The sequence below is a fragment of the Chelonoidis abingdonii genome, chromosome 23 (assembly GCF_003597395.2).
Source record: "Chelonoidis abingdonii isolate Lonesome George chromosome 23, CheloAbing_2.0, whole genome shotgun sequence".
Taxonomy (NCBI): domain Eukaryota; kingdom Metazoa; phylum Chordata; order Testudines; family Testudinidae; genus Chelonoidis; species Chelonoidis abingdonii.
This window is the reverse complement of record NC_133791.1, coordinates 10,256,299-10,283,868: the sequence shown is the minus strand read 5'-3', so window position 1 is coordinate 10,283,868 and position 27,570 is coordinate 10,256,299. Positions and strand designations below refer to the sequence as shown.

At 48.5% G+C, this 27,570-nt stretch overlaps 1 protein-coding gene across 1 annotated transcript; it reads right to left on the bottom strand.

Annotated features, from left to right (window-relative positions):
• Window positions 1-1,085: 1,085 nt before the first annotated feature.
• CA6 (carbonic anhydrase 6) lies at window positions 1,086-27,570 on the bottom strand. The gene is made up of 8 exons (XM_032775509.2): window positions 27,396-27,570; window positions 19,421-19,569; window positions 17,412-17,507; window positions 11,455-11,521; window positions 9,290-9,447; window positions 6,692-6,815; window positions 4,944-5,042; window positions 1,086-2,795 (listed from the first exon to the last, which is right to left on the bottom strand). The coding sequence occupies exons 1-8, from the start codon at window positions 27,466-27,468 to the stop codon at window positions 2,182-2,184; spliced, it is 1,380 nt and encodes a 459-aa protein (XP_032631400.2). The 5' UTR covers window positions 27,469-27,570; the 3' UTR covers window positions 1,086-2,181.

Genomic DNA, 27,570 nt, shown 5'->3' with positions numbered 1-27,570 from the left:
CATGCAGATAGCATGTGCAGAAGGTGCCAGGCTGTTTGCATGCTCAGATTTTATTTTTCTGTTATTTCCCTTTAGAGGAAAAAAGAAACTTTTGGCCATGGAAAGAATGGGGATTTGATGGCAATCAACAGCCACAGGCTTTAGTCTGGCTTGGCCCATAGGTCAACCCAAGGAAAGAAGAGCCTGGAATGGGGTGGGGTCGGGGGTGATGACTGCCTCAGGCAGTGGACCGAGATAATCCCATGCTCAGGGGGATGGAATGATCCCTGGGGTGGTGAAGGAGAACCCACGTAAGGATGGGGCTGTTCCCACGTGAGGGGTGAGTGGATGCAATGCTGGCATGAGAAGTGGGGCACCCATGCATAGAGAAGATGGTGATAAGCCCACCACAGAGAAAGGGTGAGGAGGCAAGTAATGGAAGGAGGGATGGTAGCCCAGCCTCTATGAATGAATGGAAGAAGATAGGGCCATGTGTGAGGCTGCTGTGTATGGGAGAGATCTGTGCACGTGTTTCCTTTGTCTAAGGGGCAGCGGCTACACTAATCAGGTTAAACTGCTGGCAAATGCTGGAGTTTGAGAGTCATTTGACTGTGGTTATGGTGTTCTAGTTTTCCCTTCACCATCTCACCACTACCCCAGTGTGGGGACTTAACCCCTGTCAGCTCCCTGCAAACAAAGCTATGCTGTGTGGGTGACCTTTTGGGGATCACCCAGAGCGGTAAGAGGTTTTGTCACCCCCTGCCCTGTAACCACAGGGGCCTCTATTCTGGGGCTTTGATTCAAATCCTGGAGCCCAGTAAGCAGCCCACAAGCACAAGGTCTCACCCGGACTCCCCCCAACCTCGTTACTCCTCAGAGGGTGACACCAACAGCCTTTCCGGTCCCAAGTCTCCCCAAAAACATGTTCCTGAGTTTGCAATTATCAGACGCATGGGCTTTTCCCCCTCTAGTTCGTCACCCCCAAAGGTGTGAACGCAGCCCCTAAGTGATCAGCTCACTGTGACACGTACACTCCACACAATGATCTGCTTGGGGGAGGGGGGGTAAACAGGAGGTTTATTTAATAGAAGAACCATAGATCCAAAGATAAAATAGTAAGAAAAAGCAAACTCATACAAGTCACACAGTAGATCAACATAAAGATGCCGGTGCAGGTGTTGCGTTTCTATATTGGATAAAATCCCTTGTCTAATACAAGTTACCTCTTGCTGGGGACTTGGGACGGTATCCCGGAGTACCACCCCCTTTGGGGGGAATCCAGTGTTCACAGACAGGCTCCCATCTACAAGTTGGACCTTAAGACTTGTCTTCACGTACAGCACAACAATGGCACGGCTGCGCAGCGGTAGCGAAGATGTTCCTACGCCAATGGGAAAGCTGCTCCCATCGGTATAGTTAATCCGCCTGTCCCGAGAGGCGGTAGCTATGATGACAGAAAAAGCTCTCCTGTCGACAGAGCGCTGTCTACGCGGGGGGTTAGGTTCGTAGAACTATGTCGCTTGAGGGTGTGAAAAATCCACACATCTGAGCGACGCAGTTATACGGATACAGGTTTGTAGTGGAGACCCAGCCCTGGTTTGTGGATGAAGACCTCCATTTCCAAGCCTCCCTTGTAAAAGTGTCGTCCCCCCATGCTGACTTATGGTTACTCATGCGGGGCAGGAATTCTAGCCGGGATAGCTGTGTCTTCCCATTAACTCTAATGGCCCATCACTTGTGTTTCCCTCGGTTGTACAATGCTAGGTGCTTGGGACTAGTCCCAGCTGGCTGGAGAGGCAGCAGTCCCTTCTGGCCTGCTGCCTGAATGTCAGGAGGAGGTGTAGCTGTACTATAGATTATAAGCACAGTTTTCTATATACATAACCACAGGCTGTAGACATATTGCATAATAATGATCATTGACTTAAGAACATTACGACCATCCAAAAAAGACTTTACTCAATAGACCTTTATAGCGCATAAAATCAGTTGGTTTGACTGTTCTGTTTTGGAGTTTAAACCTTCTATTCTCCCCTCGGGGTGTCTGGGCCCTGCATGTCACACTATGATGCGTGTTTAATGACTCTAAACTTTAAGCAGAAGGAGAAATGGCCAGTTATTCAAGGTGCTTTAGTAAAATCACACACTGTACAAACGTGCTTCCCCATTTGCTCCTAAAGAGTGGACCAATTCAGCCTGCTGTCATTGGCAACTGGGGTCTGACTCCAGCACAACTCCCCCCGACAGACTCATGGGGGTTTCTCCCCAGGCAATCATGTCCCCCTTCAGCTCACTGCACCTGCACAAAGCTAGCACTCGGATGTCGGTGTGGCTGATGACCCAGCTCCACAGGCTGACGTGGCTCATCCACCCGGAGAATCCGTTGGAGAAGATTCCCAGGAGCTCATCTCTGTCCTTCCCAAGGACGACCATCCCTCCGGCCTGGCTCATGTACCCTCTCTGGAGGTACTTCTCTCTCCCCACCGCTCCGTTGAGCCACAGATTTGCTGCCCCGGAGTGGGAAGCCCATGCTACGCAGTAGTGGAGCCACTCCTCAGACTTGTGGTGCAGGGGGAACTCAACAAAGTGGCCCCCTAGCCACAGCCCCACGGCCGAGCCCACAGTCACCACCAGTTCATTGTCTCTTTCCTGGGTGCGATAGGCGAGAATGGTCTGACTGCCTCGGTTCTGGGTTTGGATCCAAAAGCACAAGGTGAAGGCCTGGAGCTTCATGTCACGGAGCGGCTGCACAGCCACATAGCTCGCAATGTTTTCAGCGGGGAAGTAGAAAGCTGGGAAAGCACTAGATTTAAGGCCTGAAATAACCAAACATCAACCAGCTGTTATGTATCTTTAAAGACATGCTCGCCTGCCTCTACAGAGGGCAAAGGCAGGTGTGGATGCAGCACACAGTTGCACTGACAGAGCTATGTCAGCATCTTAGCTGGCTTCAGCTAGTTCTGCTTGAATTAGCTTTACTGCCTTGAAAGTCCATGCAGCATTTTACCCCAAATGCTTTACCATGCAAAGGCCCGGCCCTGAAGTGCTGAGAAAAGTGGACTGATACCATCAGAGCTGAGCAAAAAGTGGTAAAGATCTTTCATTTAAAAAATTCCGGAAAAAATGTGAATAATTTTTGTTCCACAGATTTTTGAAAAGGAACACTTTTTGTTTTTCATTCCATTATTTTTTTTGAAAATTTGTGCAAAAACATTTTTTTTGGTTGTTTTTAAAAAAAGTCAATTTGGGGATTTATTTCTCCCACTCCTTTCATTCCTTCCTCTTTTATAATTGCCCCCTTTTATTCCATTTTGCTAGTAATAAAGGAAGAGAGGCAGAAAGGGGAAGGAAACACATTTTCACGTGTCATTAAAAAAAACCCTTCAGAACATTTGAAAAGCAAACCATGTTTTTAACACCATCTCATTTTTGAATAAAAGTGGGTTTTTTATTTAAAAAAAAATTGTATTTGAAGAATTTCAGCCACCTCCCACTACAATCAGGCCTGACACTAATTCACATGCAAGCAGCTGTGAGTGGTCCAAGAACGGCAGAAGCACAAAAGCACTGGGCGTTAAGGCTGGATTTGAAGAGGCTGCAGAGGAAGCGGGGCGAGACTGTGGCCAAGAGGATAACACAGGACTATTGGGAATGGACAGGCATAGGAGGAGGTGATATACTATTGGCTCCTCGCTTTCCTGGGCAACAAAATCCCTCAAAAAATTGGGAAAGAAGGAAGAAAAGAGGCATTTAATGTAGATTCTGGATGCTATCATGTAACGGAGCATAGGGGGAGAGGAGAGTGTGGAAGACCTTCATTTGGGGCAGAGAACTTTGCAACTGTGCGTCTTCCCTCCCCTTGACCCTTCCCTCCCCCCAAAAGAGTGGTACTTTCTATAAATGATGTTGCTGTGATTGGCCTATCCTTCCGGTGTTGGTTCAGGAGACTTCTCTTGGAATAACTTCTCATTGCAACAGGCTAGCATACCAGAAGGTACCAGTAAATGAGATGTGGGGGGGGGGGGGGTGAAATCGTATGTGCATGTGGACAGATATTTGGGGGTGTAAAGTGTATTTCAGGTCCAATGCACTTTTTTCCCCTGGCTATAATGACTATTTCAGGTAGAGATGGGTACAATTTGATGTCATTGATATGCAGTTCTTTACATCAAAACCAGGAGCAGTTTGGATCCTGGTCCCAATTAATCTGAACTCCCAAAATTCAGGGTTGTGTGGGGCTGGCAGCCCAGATGACAAGGTCCAGGCGTGGCACATCTTTCTTGATAGATTTCCAGTTGATACAAGACTAGTTTGCTGGTTCTAAATGCCTGACAAATGAGCCTCCAGGGATTGAAGGGGATGTGATTCCTGGAAGCCATGACTTTATGAATGTAGCAGATGCCACCTATTTATGCACAGGAGTCGATTTCTACATGGCGGTATCTGGGAATGAGGAGGGGAGTCTGGAAATTAAATTCATATCCTCCAAAATATGGATCTGATTTGGGAGGAAAGATGGTCTTGTTGTCACAGCCAGGACGGCGGATCAGGAGAGCTGGGTTCATTTTTTGGCTCTCACTGACTTGTTTTGGGCAAGTCACTATTAAGTCTCAATGCCTCAGGTTCCCCTAGCTGTAAAATGGGGATAATAATACTCCATTCTGCCATAGAGATGCTCTGAGTTTTAATTCTTTCATGTGCTGATCTCTGGAGCCACTAAAGTAGGGCAATGGGATTTTAGTGGCTAACAGCTGGCCTCATGTTAAGCTTAGTTATGCTATGACTGATGGAAACTCTCCAGCATATAAAGGACCAAATTCTACTCGTTTGTCCACATGGCACCTGCTGATGCTGAGGCATCCAGGGGCAGAGCCACTGTGGACGCCACACTAGGGGAAGATATAGATGGTGATTTCCTGTGCAAGTGAATCTCACGAAAATAGAAGTGGCTGGAAGTGTCTTACCGGTCAGGCCCACTCCAGCCAACAGATGCTTCTTCATCTCCTGGAGCTGAGTCTGTATTTGCTCCAGTTTTGAGCTGAGTTCTTCTGGCAGACAGAGTTCTAGATCAGTGAGAGAACAGCAATCACTGATACACACCAATTCATGGTCAGCTGGGATGCTTCTCCAGCTTCCAAACAGAGGGAGCTTTTGGGGTGCCTCCCTTTTAAATTGAGGTCTCTTTCCCCTGTGCAGCACTTGGGGTGGGGAATTGTTTGAGTGGGCAGTTGTTCCTGGCTACATGGCCTCTTCTTTGCCATCTGTTAAGAGAACAGTGGCAAAACTGCCACCATTTGATGGGAACCAACAGCCAAGTTCTACTCCCATTGACAGGAGTGAGTGTCTTACTGCAGACTTTCATGGGACCAGGTGCTTATCTGCACAACAGATGCTTTGCCAGGACAGTACAACTCTACTGCTACAGCTGTGCTAGCACAGCCTCCTGGTGGAGACGCAGCATAAGCCAACAGAGGGGGGTGTTCGACCAGCACAGATAAACCATTAGCTAAGCCAACAGACACATTCCTCTGCTGGCATCATTGCATCTACACTGGGGATTTTGTCAGCATAGCTGGGTTGGCTAGGAGGTGCAATTCTTTCCCCACCCTCCTAGTTACCACAGCTATGTCGGCAAAACTTTGTAGTGTAGACTAAGCCCATGGGTTGACCCTTCTTGTCTACACCTAGCCCGGGTTTGGCTTGTGATCATTTCTCCCTGGGTGTGTGTGTCTCTCTTTCCTGCTGTTATACTCCACAAAGCATTCCACAATACGGTTTGCATGAAAGACACTGAGCAAAGGTCATTTGTCTAGTGGCCTATGAACCGGGAGAGAGATTTTTAACCTGTTAAGTCGCCTGTGTCTGAAATTATGTCCCCGTTAGTTTATTGCTAATGTTCTTCCCGCTGGAGGCCAAAGGTGCTGGGAGAAAGGTCCAAACATACGCTACAACAAATACACTGGGTCTTGCACAACAAGTGGTGATGCATCATACAGACTCCAAATTCTCACAAACCCAGGGTTGTGCCAGGTATCATTTCCAGGCACCTCCTGTTAAAATAGCATTTGCACTTGCCTCTGTTGGACTGGCAATCAGTTCCTGTTGCATGGGGCTCAATGTGCAAAAAATTCTCTCTCTCTCTCAAAAAAAAATCCCTTGACTGTGGGCGCTCAGCCAGTGGTGCTGTGCTGGCCATGCTTATCTTTGCCTGTGAAGAGGCAGGATGGTTTAGTAGGCAAGACGCTAGCCTGGGACTCAATTCCCTGCTCTGCCACAGACAGACTTTGTGACCTTGGGCAAGTCATTTAGTCTATGTGCTTCAGCTCCCTGCCTCTAAATTGGGGATAATATTTCCTTAGCTCACACAGCCCTTGTGAGGATAAATCTGTTAAAGATTGCGAAGCACTCAGATGCTATGGTAAAAAGAGCCATAAGTATCTTAGATAGATCATGTTGTTTCTGCGAGTAGTTATTGGAGATGTCATGGCAATTGGACATAATACACCCCTGCACCTTTCCATACCCATAGTCTGAGGGTACAGTTAACCCGTACTTGAGTGTGAAGATCTGGGGTTGCCTTGCTTAACTGATTGCAAATTAAACTTACTTCAAATGGTTTCTCATGCCTCACCTGCAGGCCTGTGCCCCACCTGGAGCCACCCCTCTGATGCTGCATTCTACCCCAGGCACCTGGTCCCAGCCCCATTCTTACCTCTGGTGCCTTTGGCCTTGAAAGATGATTCCACGACTCTGTCATTGAGCGGCTGAGTGTGGCGATAGTCATTCCGCAGGGTGTTGTTCTGCCAGTCCAGCAAGGTGTTCTCCAGCAGCTTGATCTTTAAGCAACACAGCCTTGTTATGGAGGGGGAAATGGTGGCTAGCTCTTTGAAAGAAAAAACACCCCTCACCAGAGCAACGATGCTGTAGCTGCCGATCGTGCCGAATGACTCCTTGCAGTTGCAGTACCAGGTAGGGTATATCCACAGTGTCACTTAAACCACTGTGGCTGTAGTGTGTCTGCCACTCTTTCACCGCTTGTTTGGCTGGGGGAAAGGCTGAGAGTCGCTCTGGGTAGAGATGCACCTGTTTATGCCAAGGCTGAATTTGGTCTAGAGAGTTTAGAGTTTCAATAACCTCACACTATAAACCCTTTGAATTAGCAGTCTGGTTTGTGCTGAATGGGGATGTCTAAGCAGCAGGCAAGAGAATCATAGAATATCAGGGTTGGAAGGGAATTGAGGAGATATCTAGTCCAACCCCTTGCTCAAAGCAGGACCAATCCCCAGATAGATTTTTGTGCTGATCCCTAAATGGCTGCCTCAAGGACAGAGCTCGCAACCTTGGGTTTAGCAGACCAATGCTCAAACCACTAAGCTATCCCTCCCCAGCATCCTCTAATTCCAATAGATATAGTCACAGTAGTATGATTAATGACACTTGTATATTGCATTTCTTTTCATGCCCGTTTATAAATAATAAATCACAGAAGCTTCTCCGCCATCTTTGATGACAATGAGTGTTAGGAGTGGTCAGCCAAACACCAATACTGTGCACCACAGTGTATCACGTCACCCACAGTGCTTTGGAAATAGATGGATCCTCACACAGACGCTCTCTCCAGGGGCGGCTCCAGGTGGCAGCACACCAAGCGTGTGCTTGGGGCGGCAAGCCACTGGGGGCGCTCTGCCGTCACCGCGAGGGTGGCAGGTAGGCTGCCTTTGGTGGCATCCCTGCGGAAGGTCCACTGGTCCTGCGGCTTTGGCGGACCTCCCGCAGGCACGGCTGCCAGAGGTCCACCAAAGCTGCGGGACCAGCGGACCCTTCATAGGCAAGCCGCTGAATGCAGCCTGCCTGCCATGCTTGGGGTGGCAAAATGCCTGGAGCTGCCCCTGGCTCTCTCCAATAGTCATGGTCAGTTTTTTCTAAACCCATTGGATGGCATAGGACAGTGGTTCTCAGCCAGGGGTATGCAGAGGTCTTCCAGGGGCGACATCAACTCATCTAGATATTTGCCTAGTTTTACAACAGGCTACATAAAAAGGACTAGCAAAGTCAGTACAAACTACAATTTCGTACACACAATGACTTGTTTATACTGCTCTATATACTATACACGGAAATGTAAGAGTGATGTTTGTATTCCAATTGGTTTATTTTGGAATTATAAGATAAAAAAGAGAAAGTGATCATTTTTTCAGTAACAGTGTGCTGTGATACTTTTGAATTTCTATGTCTGATTTTGTAAGCAAGTAGTTCTTAAGCAAGGTGAAACTTGGAGGTCCGCAAGACAAATCGGACTCCTGAAAGGGGTACAGTAGCCTGGAAAGGTTGAGAGCTGCTGGCGTAGGAAACCGAGGCACACAATGGTGAAGGTTATGCAGGGAGTCTGTGGCAGAGCAGGGACTGGACCCGCAAAGGCATGGCAAATATTCTCACTACACCTCATGAGGCAAGTAAGTATTATCATGCTGAGTTACTGTCAGGACCAGGATTAGAATGTGGGAAATCCTGGCTTCCAGCAGTGTGCTCAAACCACTGGACCACACTGCCTCTGTCAAGCAGTGTGACTGGTTGAGCATTCATAACCCTAAATCTATAAGCCAATGATCAGCCATCTGGGTCTGTCATAGAGTCTCACGTGTGAGTGCCAGGGAAAGCAATTGGAGCATTGGTCATAGGCATGTTCTCTATGCTGCAGTGCTAAGCAGATGGCCCAGCATTACCTGGAGCTAGCCCCAGCTTCCAGTGCAGCCAGAAAAGGGACAGAGAGGGGTAAACACCTTATTCTTCCCAAGAATACAGGAGAGTGGGAAAGGATGAAAACCATCCCCCTACATCAGGAAAGAGCTACAAGTAGTGGCTAAGAGTAGAGAACTGGGAATCAGGAGGCATGGGTTCTGTACCATAGATTAACAGTGTGGTCTTGGGCAAGTTACTTAACCGTTGTGCCTCAGTTTCCCCAGCTGTAAAATGAGATAATGTTACTGACCTGCCTTGCATAACGGGAAGCTACATTCATTCTTGTCTGTAAAGCACTGTGCCTGTCCTGGATGGAAGGCCTTACAGAAGGACTGAGCACTATTATGTCAAGATATCACTACAACTTCGTGCTTCTCTGTGACTTCATTCCTTTACAAAATGCCACACAGACGCACACACCTCCACATGGCCCTGCAACGTGGCAAATAATTGCCCCAGCCCCCTCGAAAGCACCAGACAAGGGAGAGTGGAGGTGTGGAGAAAATTAAAGAGAGACTGCCTGGAAGGAGGAAAGGCTATCACATCTGGCAAGCAGCAGAGGGGGCCTTACCTGCGTGTGTGATAGGATGATGGGAGAATCAAAAACTGTCCAGATCACGCTCTCCGAGCAAGGCGGTGTGGTTAGTGAACCCTGATACCTGTAGAAGTGTGAGAGGTTTTCGGGCAGCATGGCTTGGACATCCAGCGAACTGAGCTTGGTTGATTGCCCTAAAAAGGCAACAAAACACAGATATATAATGACCAAGGCGAGGAAAGCACAGGTCCTGGCTGCTGTAGACAGACACTGGATAAATTTCTTCCCGAAATGCACCGGGAAGTAGGCCAGTGACAGAGCCAAGCAAAAGCAGATGGACAGGGACTGTCTTTTTGTTACGTCTGTACTAGAGCTGACTGCAACCAGATTTTCTGTCCTGAGAAAAATTCTGAGATTTTTTGAAAAAATCTTCATTCCCAATCAAGATGAAAATTTAGACATTTTTCATGAAATGACCTTCCAAAAAACTAAAATTAGGTCCTGAAATTTTATTTCAATGCAAAATGATTTGTTTAGATTTTTCACCCTTTTCTAATTTTTATACAAAATAATTTTCAAAACAAAAGTAGTCAAAACAGTGCTGAAATGTTGAAAAAAGACATTTTGATGTTTTTAAAATAGGTTTTCTCCAATTTTTTAGAATGAAATTTCATCCAAATGGCTATTCACTTTCACCCAAGCATTTCAGTTTTGTTGAAAGGACATGTTATGATGGAAACCTTCAGTGATGAAAATTTTCTACCAACTCTAGTCTGTACAGCACGCAGCATAGTGGGGCTGGAGTCTATATGTGCTACTCTAATAGAGATAAATAACAATGATCATACGTGATAAGCTGATTTAACAGCTCTTTTCCTGCTCTAGGCACTTTGAAAATAAAAACCACTTTATATAAGGGCCAGGTATTAAGAAGAAGAATTTTTTTATGAATCTAGACATTCCAAGTTCCCTATGGAATTTGTCCTATACATAATGCAATGGTGGGTTTTGTGGACAGAGAACGAGTCTGGTGTTCACTAGAAAGACCTGATTTCACAGGTGAGTTCACCAGTCGATGGGAATCAGCTCAGGAAATCTCAGGGCAGCCCCAAACCAATAGCCCAGCTTACTGTGTTAATAGTGGGTTGCTGTAGTGGTTTTGTTTTTTTGTCAGACTACTTTTTTCGATGTAGCAAGCTGTGGTGGAGGCAGGAAGAGGTTCCTCCCTTTAACAGGATGTCATGGCTTGCTTAAGAATGAAAGGATGATTCTGCAATCAGCACCATTGTTTCCTCCATGTGTAGGGAAGGAGAGCCACAGGAGAGGTGTGCACTGGGGTATGGCTGAAGTTACCTAGTTATTTAACTGTAACTTGATATATTCCAGTAATTTGTTTTTTTAAAAAATGCAGCAAGCTGCCTACTAGCCTCTCCACTTCTCCCAGTAACAGCTACAGAGTCCAGTAAAGCACATGGAACCCAATGAGCTAATGCATGGGGCACCTGTTGGGCTGGTAAATTACAACTGAATGGGAAAGTCCCCATTAGCTTGGGCCCTCTGGCTGGGTCACAGAGCTGGGTCCTGTCATGCACAAGAACATGTTAGGTTCTGATAGCGATATGTGACCTTTGACTCATGAGACATCTGACCTTGCCATAATCCCTGCACCTTAAACCCAGGCAAATAATAATCTCAGTCTCCCATGCCATTCACCAACCAAGCCAAGATCTATCTGACCTTATCCATAAGAATGAAACAGAGCTTCCTAGTGAGCTCACCTGCACTGCCCTCTCTCCCCGTGGGCTGTCTTCCTTTAGGCCCAGATGTACCCAGCCAGGGCGAGCGCTCTCATTTAGGCGACTTAGGCAGTCGCCTAGGGTGCCAGCATTATGGGGGGGGCGGCATTTTGCCAGCGGGGCGGCAGGCGGCTCCAGTGGAGCTGCCACAGTCGTACCTGCGGAGGGTCTACGGGTCCTGCGGCTCTGGTGGACCTGCCACAGGCATTTCTGCGAACAGTCCACTGGTCCCGCGGCTCCGGTGGACCTGCCGCAGGCATGCCTGCGGCAGCTCCACCAAAGCGCAGGGCGGCGAAATGGCCTGGCGCCTAGGGCGCCAGAAACCCTGGCGCCGGTCCTGTACCCAGCACTTACAAGTACCGACTTTTTGGGCAACAAGAATGGAGAGAGGTGCCAGGGACTTACCGGCAAACCTGATTTTGGCCAGGTTGGAAATGAATTCACTGTAGTAGGTGTTCTCAAAATTCCCATCCTAGAATGAGAATAGGGCTTGATGAATAAAATGTGTAAAAGTCAACCCAGCACCAGCTCAAGCTCAGTTCAGCATGTGAGATTCACTGAGGCAGGAGCTCTCACAGCCAAATGCTGGAGCTGGATTTCTTAAGGGACTGAATATTTTCATGAGTAATAACCACACTTGTCATTATGGATCCTAAAGCTAGAAGCCTGCACTGAATTGCACAAGAATGCTGGAGCCTTAGAGGATGCAGGGCTCCTCCCATGTGTCCTCTTCTTGCTTACACACTAAAGCATCCTAGTGCTCGCTTGTGTGTTAGGTGGGGGAAACTGAGACATAGAGCTGATAAGCCTGACATTTTAAAACTTTGGGAGTGTAAAGTTAGGCACCAAAATCTGTATTTAGGCATATAAACAACTGGCTTGATTGTTAGGTCCCACTGACTTCCATAAGATTTGTGGGTGCTCAGCACCTCTGACAATCAAGCCAGTTATGACTCAGGAAGTGTCTCAGGTGCTCAATGTTAAGAAACCACATCCTGAAAATTTGGGCCTAAGGTCCTATACTTTTCTGGCCCTAAATGAGTCACTTAAGCTCAATGCATGAGCTGGGAATAGAACTCACGAGTCCTGCCCCCACTGCACTAGACCACACTGTCCCCCCAGTGCTAGAAACAGAACCCAGCAATCCAGACTCGCTCCCTGCTGCTCTAACCACTACACACCACTTCCTTCCCACAGCTAAAAAGAGAATCCGGGCGTCTTGATCCCCTCAGCCTCTGAACAATGCCGCTCAGGAACTACAAAGTGTGAGGAAGAGAGGGAGATGCCCTTTTTCAGTGCCTGGAAGCATCTTGTCAGCAAGAGCTCTGGAACGGAGTGAGGTTATGCCTCTCTTTATTGCACCACAACGGGCTCTCAACTGCCATGTCAAATCATCTCTCCCTAGGACCACAGACCCCTGTCTGCAGCTTTTGTCAACAGAAAGCAGTGCTCAGGACTTTGAAATTAGCACAAAGTTCTCAAGCGGCTGGAGCCTGGAGGAGAGAACAATGCTCTGGCGCTGGTAGTGGGCAGCTGAGTTGTGCTTCTCAGAGCGAGAAAAGAGAGGGAGGGGTGACCCTTTCCTGGCAGAGATCCAGACCTCTGAGTCCAGTTAGTAAGATCAGTGAACACACAGACATTCAGCCACTTCCATGACCTAAAGCCAGTCACACCACTCCCGTGGTCACTCATTTGCGCTTCCCTGCCACCACATCAAATATTCTGTTATAATTTCTTCCTATTACACTAAAGCCCCCAAATCAGAGGGGTGCCCCATATGCGTGCTGGAACTAGGGATGTGGGGGGTGCTGCAGCACCCCCTGACTTGAAATGGTTTCCAGCATAGACAGGGTTTACAGTTTGGGTCAATGGATCTCAGCACCCCCACTATAAAAATTGTTCCAGTGCCCCATCGTACAAGGTGCTGTATATACATCTAGTAGGAGCCTCTCCTTGCCACAAAGAATTTGTAGCCTAAACAGACGAGAGAGACAACAGGTGGGAGAGAGGGAGTGTTATTATTGGTCCCATCTTAGAGATGAGGAACTGAAGGATGTGGCGACTGAGGCCCAGGCAGCTGATTTCAGTGGAAGCTAGGAGCCTAAATACCATTGAGAATCTGAGGCTAAATGACTTGCCCATGGTCACCCATGGAGTTTGTGGCAGAGCTGGCCTGGGAGTCGAGCCCAACTCTCCTGTATCCCATCCCCATTCCCTAAATGAGCATCCCTCCTCCCTATTATTATTTACCAGTAACATTTATTTTCCGTCATTCATCCAGCTCTGCTGCTTCTATTATGTTTGGCTTGATGCTGCTCCTCCTCCCCTCACTCACATCCATGTGCCTACAGGGCCCTTGCTTTACCTACTAACATCTGCCACTTTGCAGCTTTCCCCCAGGGCTCATACTATGTGGTTGTCCAGCTTAATCTGCGAGGGTGTGGGTAGAGTGGTAAAGGTATCAGCTCACCTTCCCCCAGCTCCTGGGCTAGGACGCCCTCCCCTAAAGACTCTTGCTCTTTGTACCAGCAGGAGCCGCCAGTATGGAGCCCATACACGCAGGGGCGGCTCCAGGCCCAGCACGCCAAGCGAGTGCTTGGGGCGGCATGCCGCGAGGGGGCTCTGCCAGTCGCCGGGAGGGTGGCAGGCAGCTCCAGTGGACCTCCTGCAGGCATGCCTGTGGGAGGTCCACCAAAGCCATGGGACCTGCAGACCACGGGACCAGCGGAGCCGCCTGCCGCCCTCCTGGCGACTGGCAGAGCGCCCCCCATGGCATGCCGCCGTGCTTGGGTGGCAAAATGTCTAGAAAGGAGCTCCTGGCCCCAGGATCCTGGGCCTTCAACATAATCTCAGATGGGGACAGGACCCCTCCAAGGACCATGAAAGGCTGAGCCACATCATTTTCTACAGGCATGTTTCACCGCTCTCCTCTCCTTAGCAAAGAGAAGAGGCCATAAGAGGAAAAATTTACTCATCATCCAGTGCAGGCAAAGAAATTGGACCCTGTCTGCAGTGGAATCAGTGTGGTTCTGCAACATGAGGAGAGGGCAGTGCAGGAGGGCGGCAGAGGGAGTGCTAATCCCATGCATTCCCCGGAGCCAGGTTCCACGGGGCTCACTGCATGCAATACAAAGGCTAATAGTGCACCCCATTAGGCACATCCACCAGCCATGTGCCCCAGACAGGGGGGATAGGCTACTCCAGACTGGAAGCCTGGGCCATGGAGGAATTGCTACACTCTGAGCAGGGAAAGATCAGCCCCTGGCTGCTCGGGCACTGTGCTGGGGAGAGGATTGGAGGTTGGATGTGCTAATGCTTTCCTCATGCAAAGTAAACACCCTGAACAAAGGAAAGAGAGGCAGAAGCTTTTTTTTGTATAGAACTGCCGGTGTGACCAGGGAGGGAGTGACTGGTTGTCATTCCATGAGAGTCCAGGTTTCACCTTCTAGCTGGGGGCATTTGTGCTCAAGGTTTTTAGGGGGGAAAAAATGAAGCTGAGCTTTTCGTACAATGGGGGGGGAAAGCAAATTTAAATTAATAAAGGGTCTGGATGGCTCTGGAGATTGGTGATAGACTATGAAGACTTCATTTTTAATGTGGCTGGTTCAGACTCCTCCACAGTGGCCATTTAGGGGTTGTTTGGTAGCCTGCGTGACATGAAGTTAGTGAGTCTCTGCCCAGTTCCAGTGGGCAGGTGTCTACATCACAAAAACTACTGCCAATAACTGGCCACCTCACCTGGCAGCATCATTGGCTGGCAGGCTCCCAGAGAAGAGCTAGATGTCAGTCTCACCTGCAACACAGCCAGCTCTTCTCCCCAGGTGGGGGAAAATGAAGGTCATGTGACTGGTGGATCACATGACCCACCAATCAGGTAGGGGGTAGATAAATGAGAAGCCTGGGTAGAGAGACTTTGGGTGAGTCAAAGAACTGAGTGAATGTGGTTGTAAGACCTAAAGCACCAAGCGAGGATTCCTTGCTAGCTGGTTTTTAAGGCAGGGTAGAAGGCTACATGCAAGGGGCTTTGGAGAGAGGGCTTGTGTTAGGAAGGTTTTGTTCTGAGTTTTCTTTTTTGAAAGACCTTATTGACTATCTAGGTGAAACTAGTGGTGGAAAACTTTAAAAGGGCTGTGTTCTGGAAGTGGTCAGCAGGTCCCCTGGTAGGCTGGGGGGTGGGGGTATGGGGCTTTTTGTGCTGGCCCCATTCTGAGCACCAGTTCTGCATTCCCCATTGGCTGGGAAATGTGGTCAATTGGAGTGGGGGGAAGGGGGTGATGCTTGTAGGCAAGAGCAGTGTGTGGTGCTTTCTGCTCTGCCTCCCTTGCCCCTGTACCCCCCAGCCCCCCGGAGCTGGACCTGCTGCTGGATGCTTCTGGGGTGCAATGTGGAGCTAGAACATGCATGAAGCCTGCTTTAACCCTGCTGTGCTGCTGACCAGAAGCCACCTGAGGTAACCCCCCTGGCCCAACCCTGAGCTCCAATGCCCCCTCCCCAGTCCTGAGCCCCCTCCTACACTCCAAACCCCTTATCCCTGGCTCCAGCCCAGAGCCCTCACCCCCTCCTGCACCCCAACCCCCTGTCTCAACCCACAGCCCCCTTCCACACTCTGAATTTCTTGGCCCCAGCCTGGAGCCCTCTGCTGTACCCCAAACACCTGATCACCAGCCCTACTCCAGAGCCTGCATCCCCATGGGAGCCCTCACTTCCTCCTGCACCCCCAACCCCCCAGCCCAGTGAAAGTGAGTGAGAGTAGGGGAGAGTGAGTCCCGGATGGAGGGGAAAGGTAAGGAGCAGGGGGGTGGGGACTTGGGGAAGAGGCGGGACAGTGTCTCGGTGAAGGGGCATAGCTAGTGTGTTTGGTTTTGTGTGATTAGAGTGTTGGCAACCCTACCCTGAAGGGAAGTCTGGCTTTAAGTAGTCTGGACTGTGGAAAGTTCATTTCCCACCTGGGTCTTCAAGGAAGGTGGGGTGCCTGAAGGGCCACCCCCTGCCATAAGGTAGAGCTAGGGAGAGGGTGTTCCGGCCACAGCCAGACTCAGCAGAGAGGTCAGTGACTGAATGGGCCATGGGGGATGAATTCTTACTTCATTCCAAACAGGGCCCTGCCCAGAGCAGGGGAAAGGCACTTTGGGGGAGTGGGGAGCAGAACCAGCTATGTGTGTTCGTGCCTAAATAGATTTTATTCCAAAACCTTTCAAATGCATGGAAGTCCCACAAAAAGCTTACTCTAGAAATATTTCCAAGCATGAAGCAGGGTCTTTGCAAGGACTCAGATCATGTTATTTCTGTTACCAGGCAGGTAAGTCTAGTGTTGTAACCATTCCAATTTGTGTTCTTTTGTGTTGGGTGCTGCAGAGCTGCCCCTGCCACTATACCAATGTGCTTTTTACTGTGGAGCTTATGTTGCAGAGAAATCCACTCACCCCATTCTCTAGAGCACCTGCTGAGGTTTACCCCATCTCTGGAGACTCTCTAGCCCACTCCTGTGCTCAGTGACAATCTAACCCTGCCTCACAAATATTTCAGAAGAACAGCCTTGGCATGTCCTGTGGAAAGTAATTTGTAATGTCCATTCCCATCCTTCACAAAAGCCCTCCTGGCCAAACTGCTTCTGGTGGTGGTCTCTGTCGGCCTGCTACCACTGCATGAGCTGAGGGGTGATGCCCCACCTCAGCAGTGTTCTGCAGTCTGTGACCCTTGAAAAGCCAATAACCTACAGCAAGCATAAAGAATGTCTATAGCAAGCACCTTCCACCACCATTGTGGTCCAGAAAATAGTGCACTGGACTAGGGCAGGAGATCTGGATTTCTCCTCCCCGCTCCTTCCCCCGAAGCTCTGTCTTCTAACTGCTAGGTACCCATGAGGATGTCCTTTCACCTCTCTGTATCCCCCTGTCTGCTCAATCTACAAGAGCAGGGGCTGTCTTACTGTATGTTTGTACTGGGCTTTGCCCGATGGGGCTCTGGTCTGGTTGGTGGTGGTGTGTTCACAGCATGAATGCAGAAATCACCTAGAAACATAAATACTCCTGTTGGAAGGCTGCAGTGTCACACTGCTCTATTCCTTAGCATTCAGAATAACACAGGCACCCAAAAATGGGGAGAGAACAGGCTTGCTCGCTAAGGCAGAGGGGCATAACTCACCCCACCTAGCTTTGATCAGAGTCAGTCTGGAAAGAACCAGCTTAGAGCCCCCTAGCCTGCAAGCTAGTTCTCAACCTTATTCTTAAAGTGACCACCTACACTTCCAACAAATACATTTCAGTGAGGGCCGCTACATGCTACTGCAGTACTATTGACGAAGATGATGTCCCATACCCACTCACCACCCTGTTCCCTCTCCCTGTAGAGTTACAACCTACCACATAGAGGAAAGCAAGCACGGCCAGCCCATTCCGCTTGTCTTTTGCCTCTTCAAAAGTGGAGTAGTTGCCGGAGTTGTAATGGACAATGTGCAGCTGTGGGGAACAAGACAGGGTCAGCCCAAGGCTGGGGACTGGTGGGTTTGCTGCCTCCAGCTCTTGAAAAAATAGCCTCAGACTGAAGGGATGGCCGGTGCCCAACCTTTTCCTGGTCCTGCTGACCGGAATGCAGACCCTCATAGCTTCAGCAACATGGGCATGGGAAAATATTTTAGGACCAAATTTCTATTCTCGGTGACACTTGTGTAGCTGTGCTGACTTCTGTGCATGGTGCTGGAAGAATTTGGCCCTAAATGTTTATCACAAACCTAAGTTACTGAAGGCCTGTTCGATTGGGATTGTGCAGGTGCGACTAGAGCGGTAGCATGGCCCACAGTGGCTAGTGTTGGGGTCTAATCCAGGCTCTGCCACTGACCTGCTATGTGACCTTGGCAAAGTCACTTCTTCATCTTTCTTTAGAATCCAATCTTCAGGGCCAGGACTGACTCTTACTGTGTTTGTACATTACCTAGCACAGTAGGTCCCTCCTCACATTTGGGGCCTTTAGGTGCTAGTGAAATGCCCACTTTCCTCTTCTTCCTTAAAGCTACTAGCTGCAGCTAGGGTCCCAAGAAGACCTTTCTTTGCTTGCTGCCTCTGGAGCTGAGGCTCTTGAATAGATGCTTCAGAGAGAGTCCTTGTGCAGCAGCAAACGTTAATTTTGCAAAGGTGGTTTGGCCGGAGGGCTGACCAAAGAGCCAGTAACTCCATATTACTAGTAATGGGGATTCCATCCTGGTTTTTAAAAGTAGGAAGGAAAAACATCTGATCTCACCCCTTCCCCCTTTTTTTTGCAACAATTGCAATTAAAGAGCAGTTGGAGAGAACAAATGTTACGGGCCTGATCCAAACCCTCTTGGCTGCCATGAGCATTGTTTTCTCCTTTTCACTTAATTGCATTCAGGAGCAGACCAAATATAAGGGAAAAATTAAAATGTACTAACATATCCCTGAGTGCCTATTAAACTGCCTTTGCTAACTCTGCAGCTTCAAGCATCAGGTGGGGGAAAGCATTTGCCATCCTTGTTGCCTGCTGAGGGCCAGCCCTTTGCTGCACATGATCTTGTCTGCCAAGGCTCAGCAGTTCCCTTTTGTGAACTGGGCTGTAACAGAATGAGCCCTGGGGTGGGCGCGCACGCGCGCACACACACGCAATGCATGTGGTGAACTTTGGCCTGCCACTGTAAGCAAAGAGCAACAATGAGGAAGACCATGGATAGAGCAGTCAGGGAACCTTTGACAGTCAAGGACTGGCGTCTTATTTCTAAACAACATGAAAGAGCTTTAACCAGTGGAATAACAGCTTTTCACTTCTCTCTCTCTCTCTCCATTCTTGGTAGTACTTTCTTCTAATAACCCCCACTTCAGTCAATTAAGTCTGATTCTTTGGCAATGGCTGCAACCTAACAGCCTGATCAGACTTGAAGCTCAGACCATAGGGGCTTCTGCCTCAATCTCTCTATTGCCCATAGCATGCAAGGATGGAACCTGGCCAGAAATAAGGCATGGCCCAAATTTTCCTGCTTGTTGTGCCTTAATTTTCTACTTCCTCTGTAGCCATCTGGACAAGATGGGTGTAAAACGCACCCATATCAGAATCTTCCTCTAGCTCACATCAGTGGTAGCATTTTACATCCACTTTGCAGTCTCCTCTAATGAGGGGAGATGACCACACAAGGCGGTGGCAAATCAGGCCTATGGACTTCAGTGGAGTTGTTCCAGATTTACAGCAGTGTAACCCAGGCACTAGTAACCCTCTACACTTAAAGCAATTCATAGGGAGCTGTGTTTGCCAACAGAGGTTTTCTTTTAACATGGGATTTTCCTGCATTTATTTTATTTTTCATGAGTGGTTGCCTTCTTCCCTCTCCCTTCATGAGGAGGATGCATGTCTCTCCTTAAACAGGTACCTCTGCAAAGTATCTCATTCCATCCACTGTGTGTTCAGAGCCGCTGCTTTCCAGGTCCAGCCCGCCCCAGTGCAGGTGCATCTGAACAGCGGTGAAGAGGCTTGGGAGTCCTTTGGTGATGCGCATGGTGGGTGGCAAATCAATCTGGACTGCAAGACAGGAGAAGATGACATGAAATAAACAGAAACGGATGCAGCTGGTCCTGATGCTGCAAATACTTAATACAGTGCATACAGGTTGGTGGGGAGAGAAGTTCCACTGAACTCAGTGGGGCTGCTCCTGCTGGTGGGGTAAACTCCCTAGCCTCTGTTTAAGAAAGCACTTACGCATGTGAGTACTCCTAGTGATGTCAGTTAGGGTTAGGCAAGTGCTTAAGTTATTTCCTGATCTGGGGCCTGTGCTCCATAATGAGTGTTTGCAAGATCAGCCATGCTGAATGCTGGCATGTCCAGAGCAGCCTTAGGACTAGGAGAAAGCATGACTTTAGGCATGATCTCTGTAGATGGGTTTAATTGATCTAACACATGCATCTTGTGGCTGGGATGCTGGGGCTTGAACTCTGAATTTCTTTTCTAAAGCAAAACTGTCTAAAATCAATATTGCACACTGAATGAGTGTGAGAGAGATCTGCACACACTGGTGCATCTGCAAACTACAGCTGGACGCTGAGTTAAACACACCAGACATAAATGTGTACATCTCTGACTTTTTTTCTGTAATGCTCCAGAATGGGAGGAGAGTGGATTAAGCGTGTACATGTGTCACAAGTGCAATTTTCAAAGGGTGATCGTTTGAGCATCTTCAGTTCCACCCAGGCAATGTTCAAAATCACAATTGACTTTAATCTGTTAGATCCAATGAGTGCAGAAAGAGCAATCTGTTATAATTCTAACTGCTTATTGGTGGCTAAAACCTCTCTAAAGGCTAATAGTAGAAATAGCATGATGCGGTGAACAGACCCCATCCATGACTGTTAAGGAAAGGGAGTGATACACCATCCCAAACAGGACCTTATTGGAAAAACCTGGGAGCGGGGCGGGCACAAACCCACCTGCTTCTCAAAGCCCCTCCCGCAGCCTAGTAGGAGGGACCACTGGACCTGGGTTCCCAGTGGGACAACTAATAAAGAAACAGGGTAGGGAGTAGTGGTGAGAGGTTCAAAATGAGAGATCCAGATGGGGACACCAAGCGAAGGACCCCAGACAGCACCTACTGCTCCTCAAAGGCATCTAGGGAGCCAGTGGATGCTGCCTCGTGGAACTCTGCCAGGAGGCGTGAGACTAGGGAAGATGGGAAATAGGCCCCCCACAGTCACAGAGCATCCCCTCATCCATCTTCCTCTTCCTCTTCCTTGTATTGTAGATGGTAATCTTGGCCAGGGCCAGGAGGAGGTTGACTAAGAGGTCTCGTGACTCTGTGGGGCCACGGATAGGGTGTGCAAAAAATGAACAGGTGTTGGGGGAGTGGGGGACGTACACCCAGAACCTCAGCAAGAGGTTCTGGAGGAGCTAGAATAGGGGCTCCAACTTGGCACATTCAAGCCGCAGGAGGGGCAGGTCTTGGGAATGGAGGTGAATCGCGCCAGATACATGCCTGTGCTCATGGCTCCGTGAAGGCGCTTCCAACCAATGTCCCAGCAGGCCATGGGGCCAAAGTGGAATAGATGCTGGCCCACCAAGGCTCCTCACCCTCTACAGGTGGAAGATACACCTGCCATTTGGTGTCAGGGCTGGACACAAGGGTGAGGAAATGCTATGTGTGGAGCACAAGCGTGTACAGTTGATCCCTAGGTGCGATTCAAAAGCAGACCGGCTGCAGGGTATGCAGGGAAACAACTCTGCCCTATGTTACATTGTTGACAAGCCTAATTAGTGGCACGCACTTGATCTTCTGGAAACAAATGACCTAACTAGCACCTGAGAGGGAACTTGAGAGTATGGAGCAGCAAGCTATACCTACCTGACACCTGGAGCTCTCTGTGGCTGCTTGGTGCCAAACCATGCAGGGCTGTGGCTGTTTGAAGTATGCCTTATGTTTCTATTTGGCTTCTCAGAAAGGTCTTATGATAATTAGGGTAACTCTTTGGCGTGGGAAAAAATGTATTCTGTAGATGATAAATCCTTCTGCCCCAGCAACTTCTCAGTGGTGGGGTTGCTGTATCTAGAAATCCATTGGGCAGATTCTTCACCTGGCACTTAATAATAAATTAATACCTGGCACTTACACAGGGCTTTTCATCTCTCAGTGCTCTTCAGATTAACATCTTGATCTCCATTTTACAGATGCGGAAACTGAGGCATGGAGAAATGCACTGACTTGCCCAAGGTCTCACAACAAGAAAAGGCCTTTTCCAACCTATTACAGCAATCTCCAGGCTCAGCGGACATCATCCCAAAAGGACATGCAGGACTAGCAGGAATGAGGTAATTATTCTGGCTTGGATCACACAGGTGAGGAAGGTTTCAGAGTGGCAGCTGTGTCAGTGTGTATCAGCAAAAAGAATGAGGAGTACTTGTGGCACCTTAGAGACTAACAAATTTATTTGGACATAAGCTTTCGTGGGCTAAAACCCACTTCATCGGATGCATGCAGTAGAAAATACAGTAGGAAGATTTCATGTTCTGTGTATATATACCTTCCTACTATATTTTCCACTGCATGCGTCCGATGAAGTGGGAGGCGATTTGCAGGCAGACAAATTGAAAACATGTTTCTTTACAACAGGCCAAAATAGTCTACAGTGTACCATAAACCACTACATTGCTTATTGTAAGGGCCATACCAATTTCATAGTCATGAAAAATGCATCTCAGACCATGAAATCTGGTCTCCCCATGAAATCTGGTCTTGTGTGTTTTTTACCCTATGCTATACTGATTTCACACAGGAGGCCAGCATTTCTCAAATTCTCCTGATTCAAAAGGGAGTTTCAGGGGATCACAAGATTATTTTAGGGAGGTTGCAGTATTGCCACTCTCGCTTCTGCAGACCTGAGTGGCTGGGCAGCAGCAGTTGTTGGCCTGGCACCCACCTCTGAAGGCAGTGCAGAAGATGGCATGGTCTGGTGTTGCTACACTTACTTCTGCGCTGCTGCTGGCAGTGGCTCTGTCTTCAGAGCTAGGCTCCTGGCCAGCAGCCACCACTCTCCTCAGCACAGAAGTGAGGGTAGCAATACCACAATGCCCCCTACAGTAACGCTATCACCCAATGCCTTTTGGGGTCAGGACTCCTACAATTACAACACTGTGAAATTTCAGATTTAAATAGCTGAAATAATGAAATTTGTATGTTTTTTTTTAAATCCTATGACACTGAAATTGACCAAAATGGACTGTGAATTTGGTAGGGCCCTACTTATTGTATAAGTACATGACTGTTTCATAATTAGGATTGTTTGCCTTACCAAGCAGTTCACTGCAGTGTGTCTGCTCTGCAAAACACTGGCTGTGAACCACATGCCAAGGATCATTCCTGTTCAGGGTAATTTGAGAATGTACTACAGAAGCCTGATTATCACTGTAAGATCAGAGCTGATGGTATGCACTGTGTAACTTCTACCGAAGCCTTCTACTGGCTGAAAGGTCAGAGCAGTGTGCAATTATGACAATGTTATGCCCTAGGAACTGGTCTAACAAGGGCAAACATCTGAGGCCTTGGCTACACTGGAGAGTTGCAGCGCTGGTAGCGCTGCAACTTACTCCCCGTCCACACTAGCAAGGCACATACAGCACTGTATCTCCCTGGCTACAGCGCTGGTTGTACTCCACGTGGACAAGAGGAATAAAGAGAACAGCGCTAGTGCTGCAGCACTGGAGTGCCAGTGTAAACAGGGATTAATCTTACTACGCTGTAACTGACCTCCGCAATTTTCCCATAATGCTTTTAACTAGGGAACTCTCTTTCTTTTGTTATGATGCCTCTCTTTGTTTTGTGGTGAAGGCAGGGCTCCCGGAACTGCTTATCTAAAAACAAACACAGCTACTGTTTGCTGGAGCAGAGGCAGGCAGGGAATGTCCACAGTTAGTGTTTGCTTGAGGAGAGAAACAGCACGGGGGGCGGGGGAGCAGCTGCTTATCCGGTCTGAAGGCTATTTGCATTTAAGAGTGAATGAGAGAGGGATGGGGGAAGTGGTCTGAATTTGCAAGGCAGCGAGCTGACATAGTGTCGGCTCCAGAAATCCACTCTCTCTCTCTCTCTCTCCCCCACGCTCCCTGTCACACTCCACCCCACCCCCACTCTTTTGAAAAGCACGTTACAGCCACTTGAATGCTGGGATAGCTGCCCATAAGGCACCACTCCCAACACGGCTGCAAATGTGGCCACACTGAGGTGTTTTCCCTACACAGCTGTATGAAGACAGCTTTAACTCCCAGCGCTGTACACTGCAAGTGTAGCCAAACCATAACACTGCTACTATCACTAGCTAATGGAGATTGGCTTTTAGCCTGCATTAAATAAATTGCTCTTTAAACCTCAATGGAATAGGCTAATAGGATTTAAGAAAAGTACTGTACTTGGAATTGTGTGGGAACTAAAATGTACCATGTGCTCTGAGAGGAAGTTCCAGAGAGATGCTTGGAATTTCACCAATGTGAACTTCAATCTTTCCAGTTCTGAGCACCCTCAACTCATATTTTCAGCCTCATGAAGAACGAGTCCTTTAAAAAGCAAAGAGCCAAATGCTGCAATCTTTACTCAGGGTATGGCTACACGTGGCATTTCAAAGCGCTGCCGCGGCAGCGCTTTGAAGTGTGAGTGTGGTCAGAGCGGCAGCGCTGCGAGAAATCTCTCCCAGCGCTGCACGTAAACCACATCCTTTACAGGTGTAGCGTGCAGTGCTGGGAGCTGCACTCCCAGTGCTGCTGCCCTGATTACACTGACGCTTTACAGCACTGCATCTTGCAGCGCTCAGGGGGGTGTTTTTTCAAACCCCTGAGCGCGAAAGTTGCAGTCCTGTAAAGTGTGAGTGTAGCCAAGCCCTCAGGGTTCACCAGTCCAAACAAAATATTTCACCTCTACCTAATTTTTTCTCTAAACTAGTCCCTGAATTCAACCCAAGTTCAAAAATATTTTTCCATCAACCTAAAACTAGTTTATTCACCAAAAAAAACCCACACCTTTGTCTGACAAACTTTACCCTGCTCTAGTGCAAAGAACCTGCTAAACATTGTCACTCCCATCAGCTTAAGATGTGCAGAACCTCTCCTACTGTGGCCCACTTGGGGCTTGTCTACACTTAAAATGCTAGAGCAGCACAGCTGCAGCCTGCAGCAGTGTTTGACGTGTAGCCAAGGCCTTGGAGGCAGTAGGTAGGTGGATGGAAGAATCTTCCATTGACTAGTGCTGTCTATGCAAGGGAGGGGGTGGGTTTAGGTTGGGTTAACTACGTTGCTTAGGGGCATGCATTTTTCACACTCCTAAGCGACATAGCTGTGTTGACTCTCTACTTTGACTGTAGATCTGGCTTGAAGCTCTTGCTTGAGAGCACTATAATGAGCCTTTTCCCGCTCTCCTTGAAGTCTGGAGCAAAATTCTGCTTGACTACAATACAGCTGTGCATAAAGACTCTGGGATTTAGCTCGTGTTCCTTATTAAAATGGTCCTGGCTGGCAAGTCAGTAGTTTGATGTTAACGAGAGTGTAGGAAAATACAAATGCATGGTGAGAGCCCTGGACGATAAAACTGCAAGAATTAATTTGCAGGTAGTGGAGCAGATAACACTGACACCAGAAGCCTCAAGTGAACGGTTGGGTGTAAGTGTGATAAATAGGCATTCTTAACCATTATGATTCTGAGAGGTACAATTAGAGCAGCTTCACTCAGGAGACAGCATGTTTCACCACTTGTGTCCCTCCCTTGCATCTGTTCCTTCTCCCTGTGCAGATAGTGAAGGAATATCAGTTTAGAATAAGATCTTCCACAGAAGATGGGGGATCTCTTATCTTCCAGCTACCTTTGATGGAAGACTGAAATACCTCCCCTCACTCCTCAGTGCCAGGAAATTCTTTACTGAGGGATGCATCATTTAGGTAGGATGTTGCAGAGGGCTAAGAGCCAAGAACTCCCAAATTCTAAGCCAGCTCTGACTCACCAAGGGGTCTCAAGCAACTCACATAGGTCCAGACACCTCAAAGGTAGGCAGGCCTGCACCTAACTCTGACATCAAGCCCCTCAGCGTTTGTTTCTATCCGGTAAAACAAGGCTGATATTATTTGCCAGCCTCACAGCGGGGTTGTGTAAATTACTTTAAGGGTTTTTATAAGTGGTTTTGAAAACGGGTTGTCTGGTACCTTGTCATTTATGTCTGTGTGCACAGAGGTTGCAAATCCTCCCCCAGTTAACCTTCCGTGGATGTGAGAGCAGAATCTATTTTACACTCACCTGGCACAGGAGCAAATGATGAGAGTGCAAAGTCAGGTAGAAGCAGGCCCAAAATGCAAGGTATTGTAGTCCTACTTGTACACAGGAACAAAATGCCAATGTATAATGCTGAATCTGCCCTCTATCCCTCTTCTCCTTCTCTCCCCTCCCACCCCAATGTCTCAAAGAAATGCAAACAGACTCTTCTTTCTCTTGATTGTATGTGTGTTGCTGACTGGCTTTTCCAGCAGTTTGGGAAAATTAGGAGACTAGAATGAAATAAGATGACAAAGCGGGAAACTGAAATAAGCAAGATCAGGACAGCGGAGCTTGGAAAAACAACCTTGTCTGAGTAGGATTTCTGCAAGCTAAGAATATTCCCCACATGTTAACTGGTTTCCTGCGCACACGTGCCCTGAATAATTCTCTAAAAGTATCTGCTCAGCAAGGAGAGAGAATCTCTCCCTTCACTGGCGGGAGTCCATGCTGCTGCCAATCAGGTAATTCATGGCACATGCCTGCTACCTAGTCTACCAGAAAAGGGATGCAGGGTGTGATGGGCCAATAGTAGGATGACTAGCCATGGCAAGATGCCCATGCATATGCCAGGGAATATGTGATAAAGTTCTGCTCTACCAATGTCCGAGTGGGGTCTTATGGACACACTGATGATACTGTAATAATGAATCCATCCTACTCAGCACCATTTGAAATGTCAGGGCACGTATTCCAGGCCCTATTTAAAGGTGGAACAGTGTGTGATTAGGGTGATCCCCGCTAATGAATATCTATACCCTAGGGAGGGTTTGCTATTTCTTCCTATGAACATATGACAAACATTGGGGCCCAATCCTGCGGATATGATAGTGGGACTGAGGGTCAGTTTTCAGGAGGGACTTGGCTGGGTGTGACATCTGGCCTTCAGGAATGCAAGGCAACTGGCCAGGCTGCTACTGGCCAAGAGGGGCCTCTCTGCGGTAACGCTGGCCTCTCTGCATGCTTGTTGAAGATCTCTTTCCTACAGCTCTGCCTGCCTGCTGTATCGCTTCTTGCACTGAAACAGACAGTGAGGGGTGAAATTCACCCCTCTGCGCTGGAGGAGGCCAAGGTTTTGGCACTAGTTGAGCCCCCGTGAAGCCTACAACAGATAGGCCTTGGCAAGGGGTGAATTTCACCCAACAGCTGCTTGGCACCTGGCATAAAGCCTACTGTTTCCTACCTAATAGGAATTAATGGCCAGACCCTCGCAATTCCCAGTGCATCCCATGGGGGTAGGGTTCAGCATCTCTTGGGATCAGGCCAAGAGGTCTGAAGTTCTGCTGTTGACTCCAGGGGGAGCAGGACTGGGCCATAGTGACTATCTAGGTCATTCCATGGGGTAGTAAAGGTGAAAATCCCAAGGCCTGTTTTCAATTTCCAGGTAATTCTACAGCCTCTGGTTAGGATTAGATGTAGTGTCAATTGTCCATAGCTATGGAAGGGGAGATGCTACAGTCCCTGTTCACGGTATTGAGGCAGTAACCTGCCACCCTCCTGAGATTAGCAATGATATCATAGTCCTGTTCCCCTCCTCTCTGGGGCAGGAAAGGTAGCTGGACAAGCCCCTGCTGCTTACCTGAGTGCCCGTTGTTGGTCATGGTGAAGTTCCCCTGCAAGGGTCCATCGTAACCACTCAGCTCGAGCTGCATCAGCTGCGGGTTGTACCTCACTTTCCTCTTCTGAATGTCAATGGGGGACTGGTGCTTGCCAGCGCAGGCTGCAAAGTGCTTTCCCCAGTGCACTTCATCCAG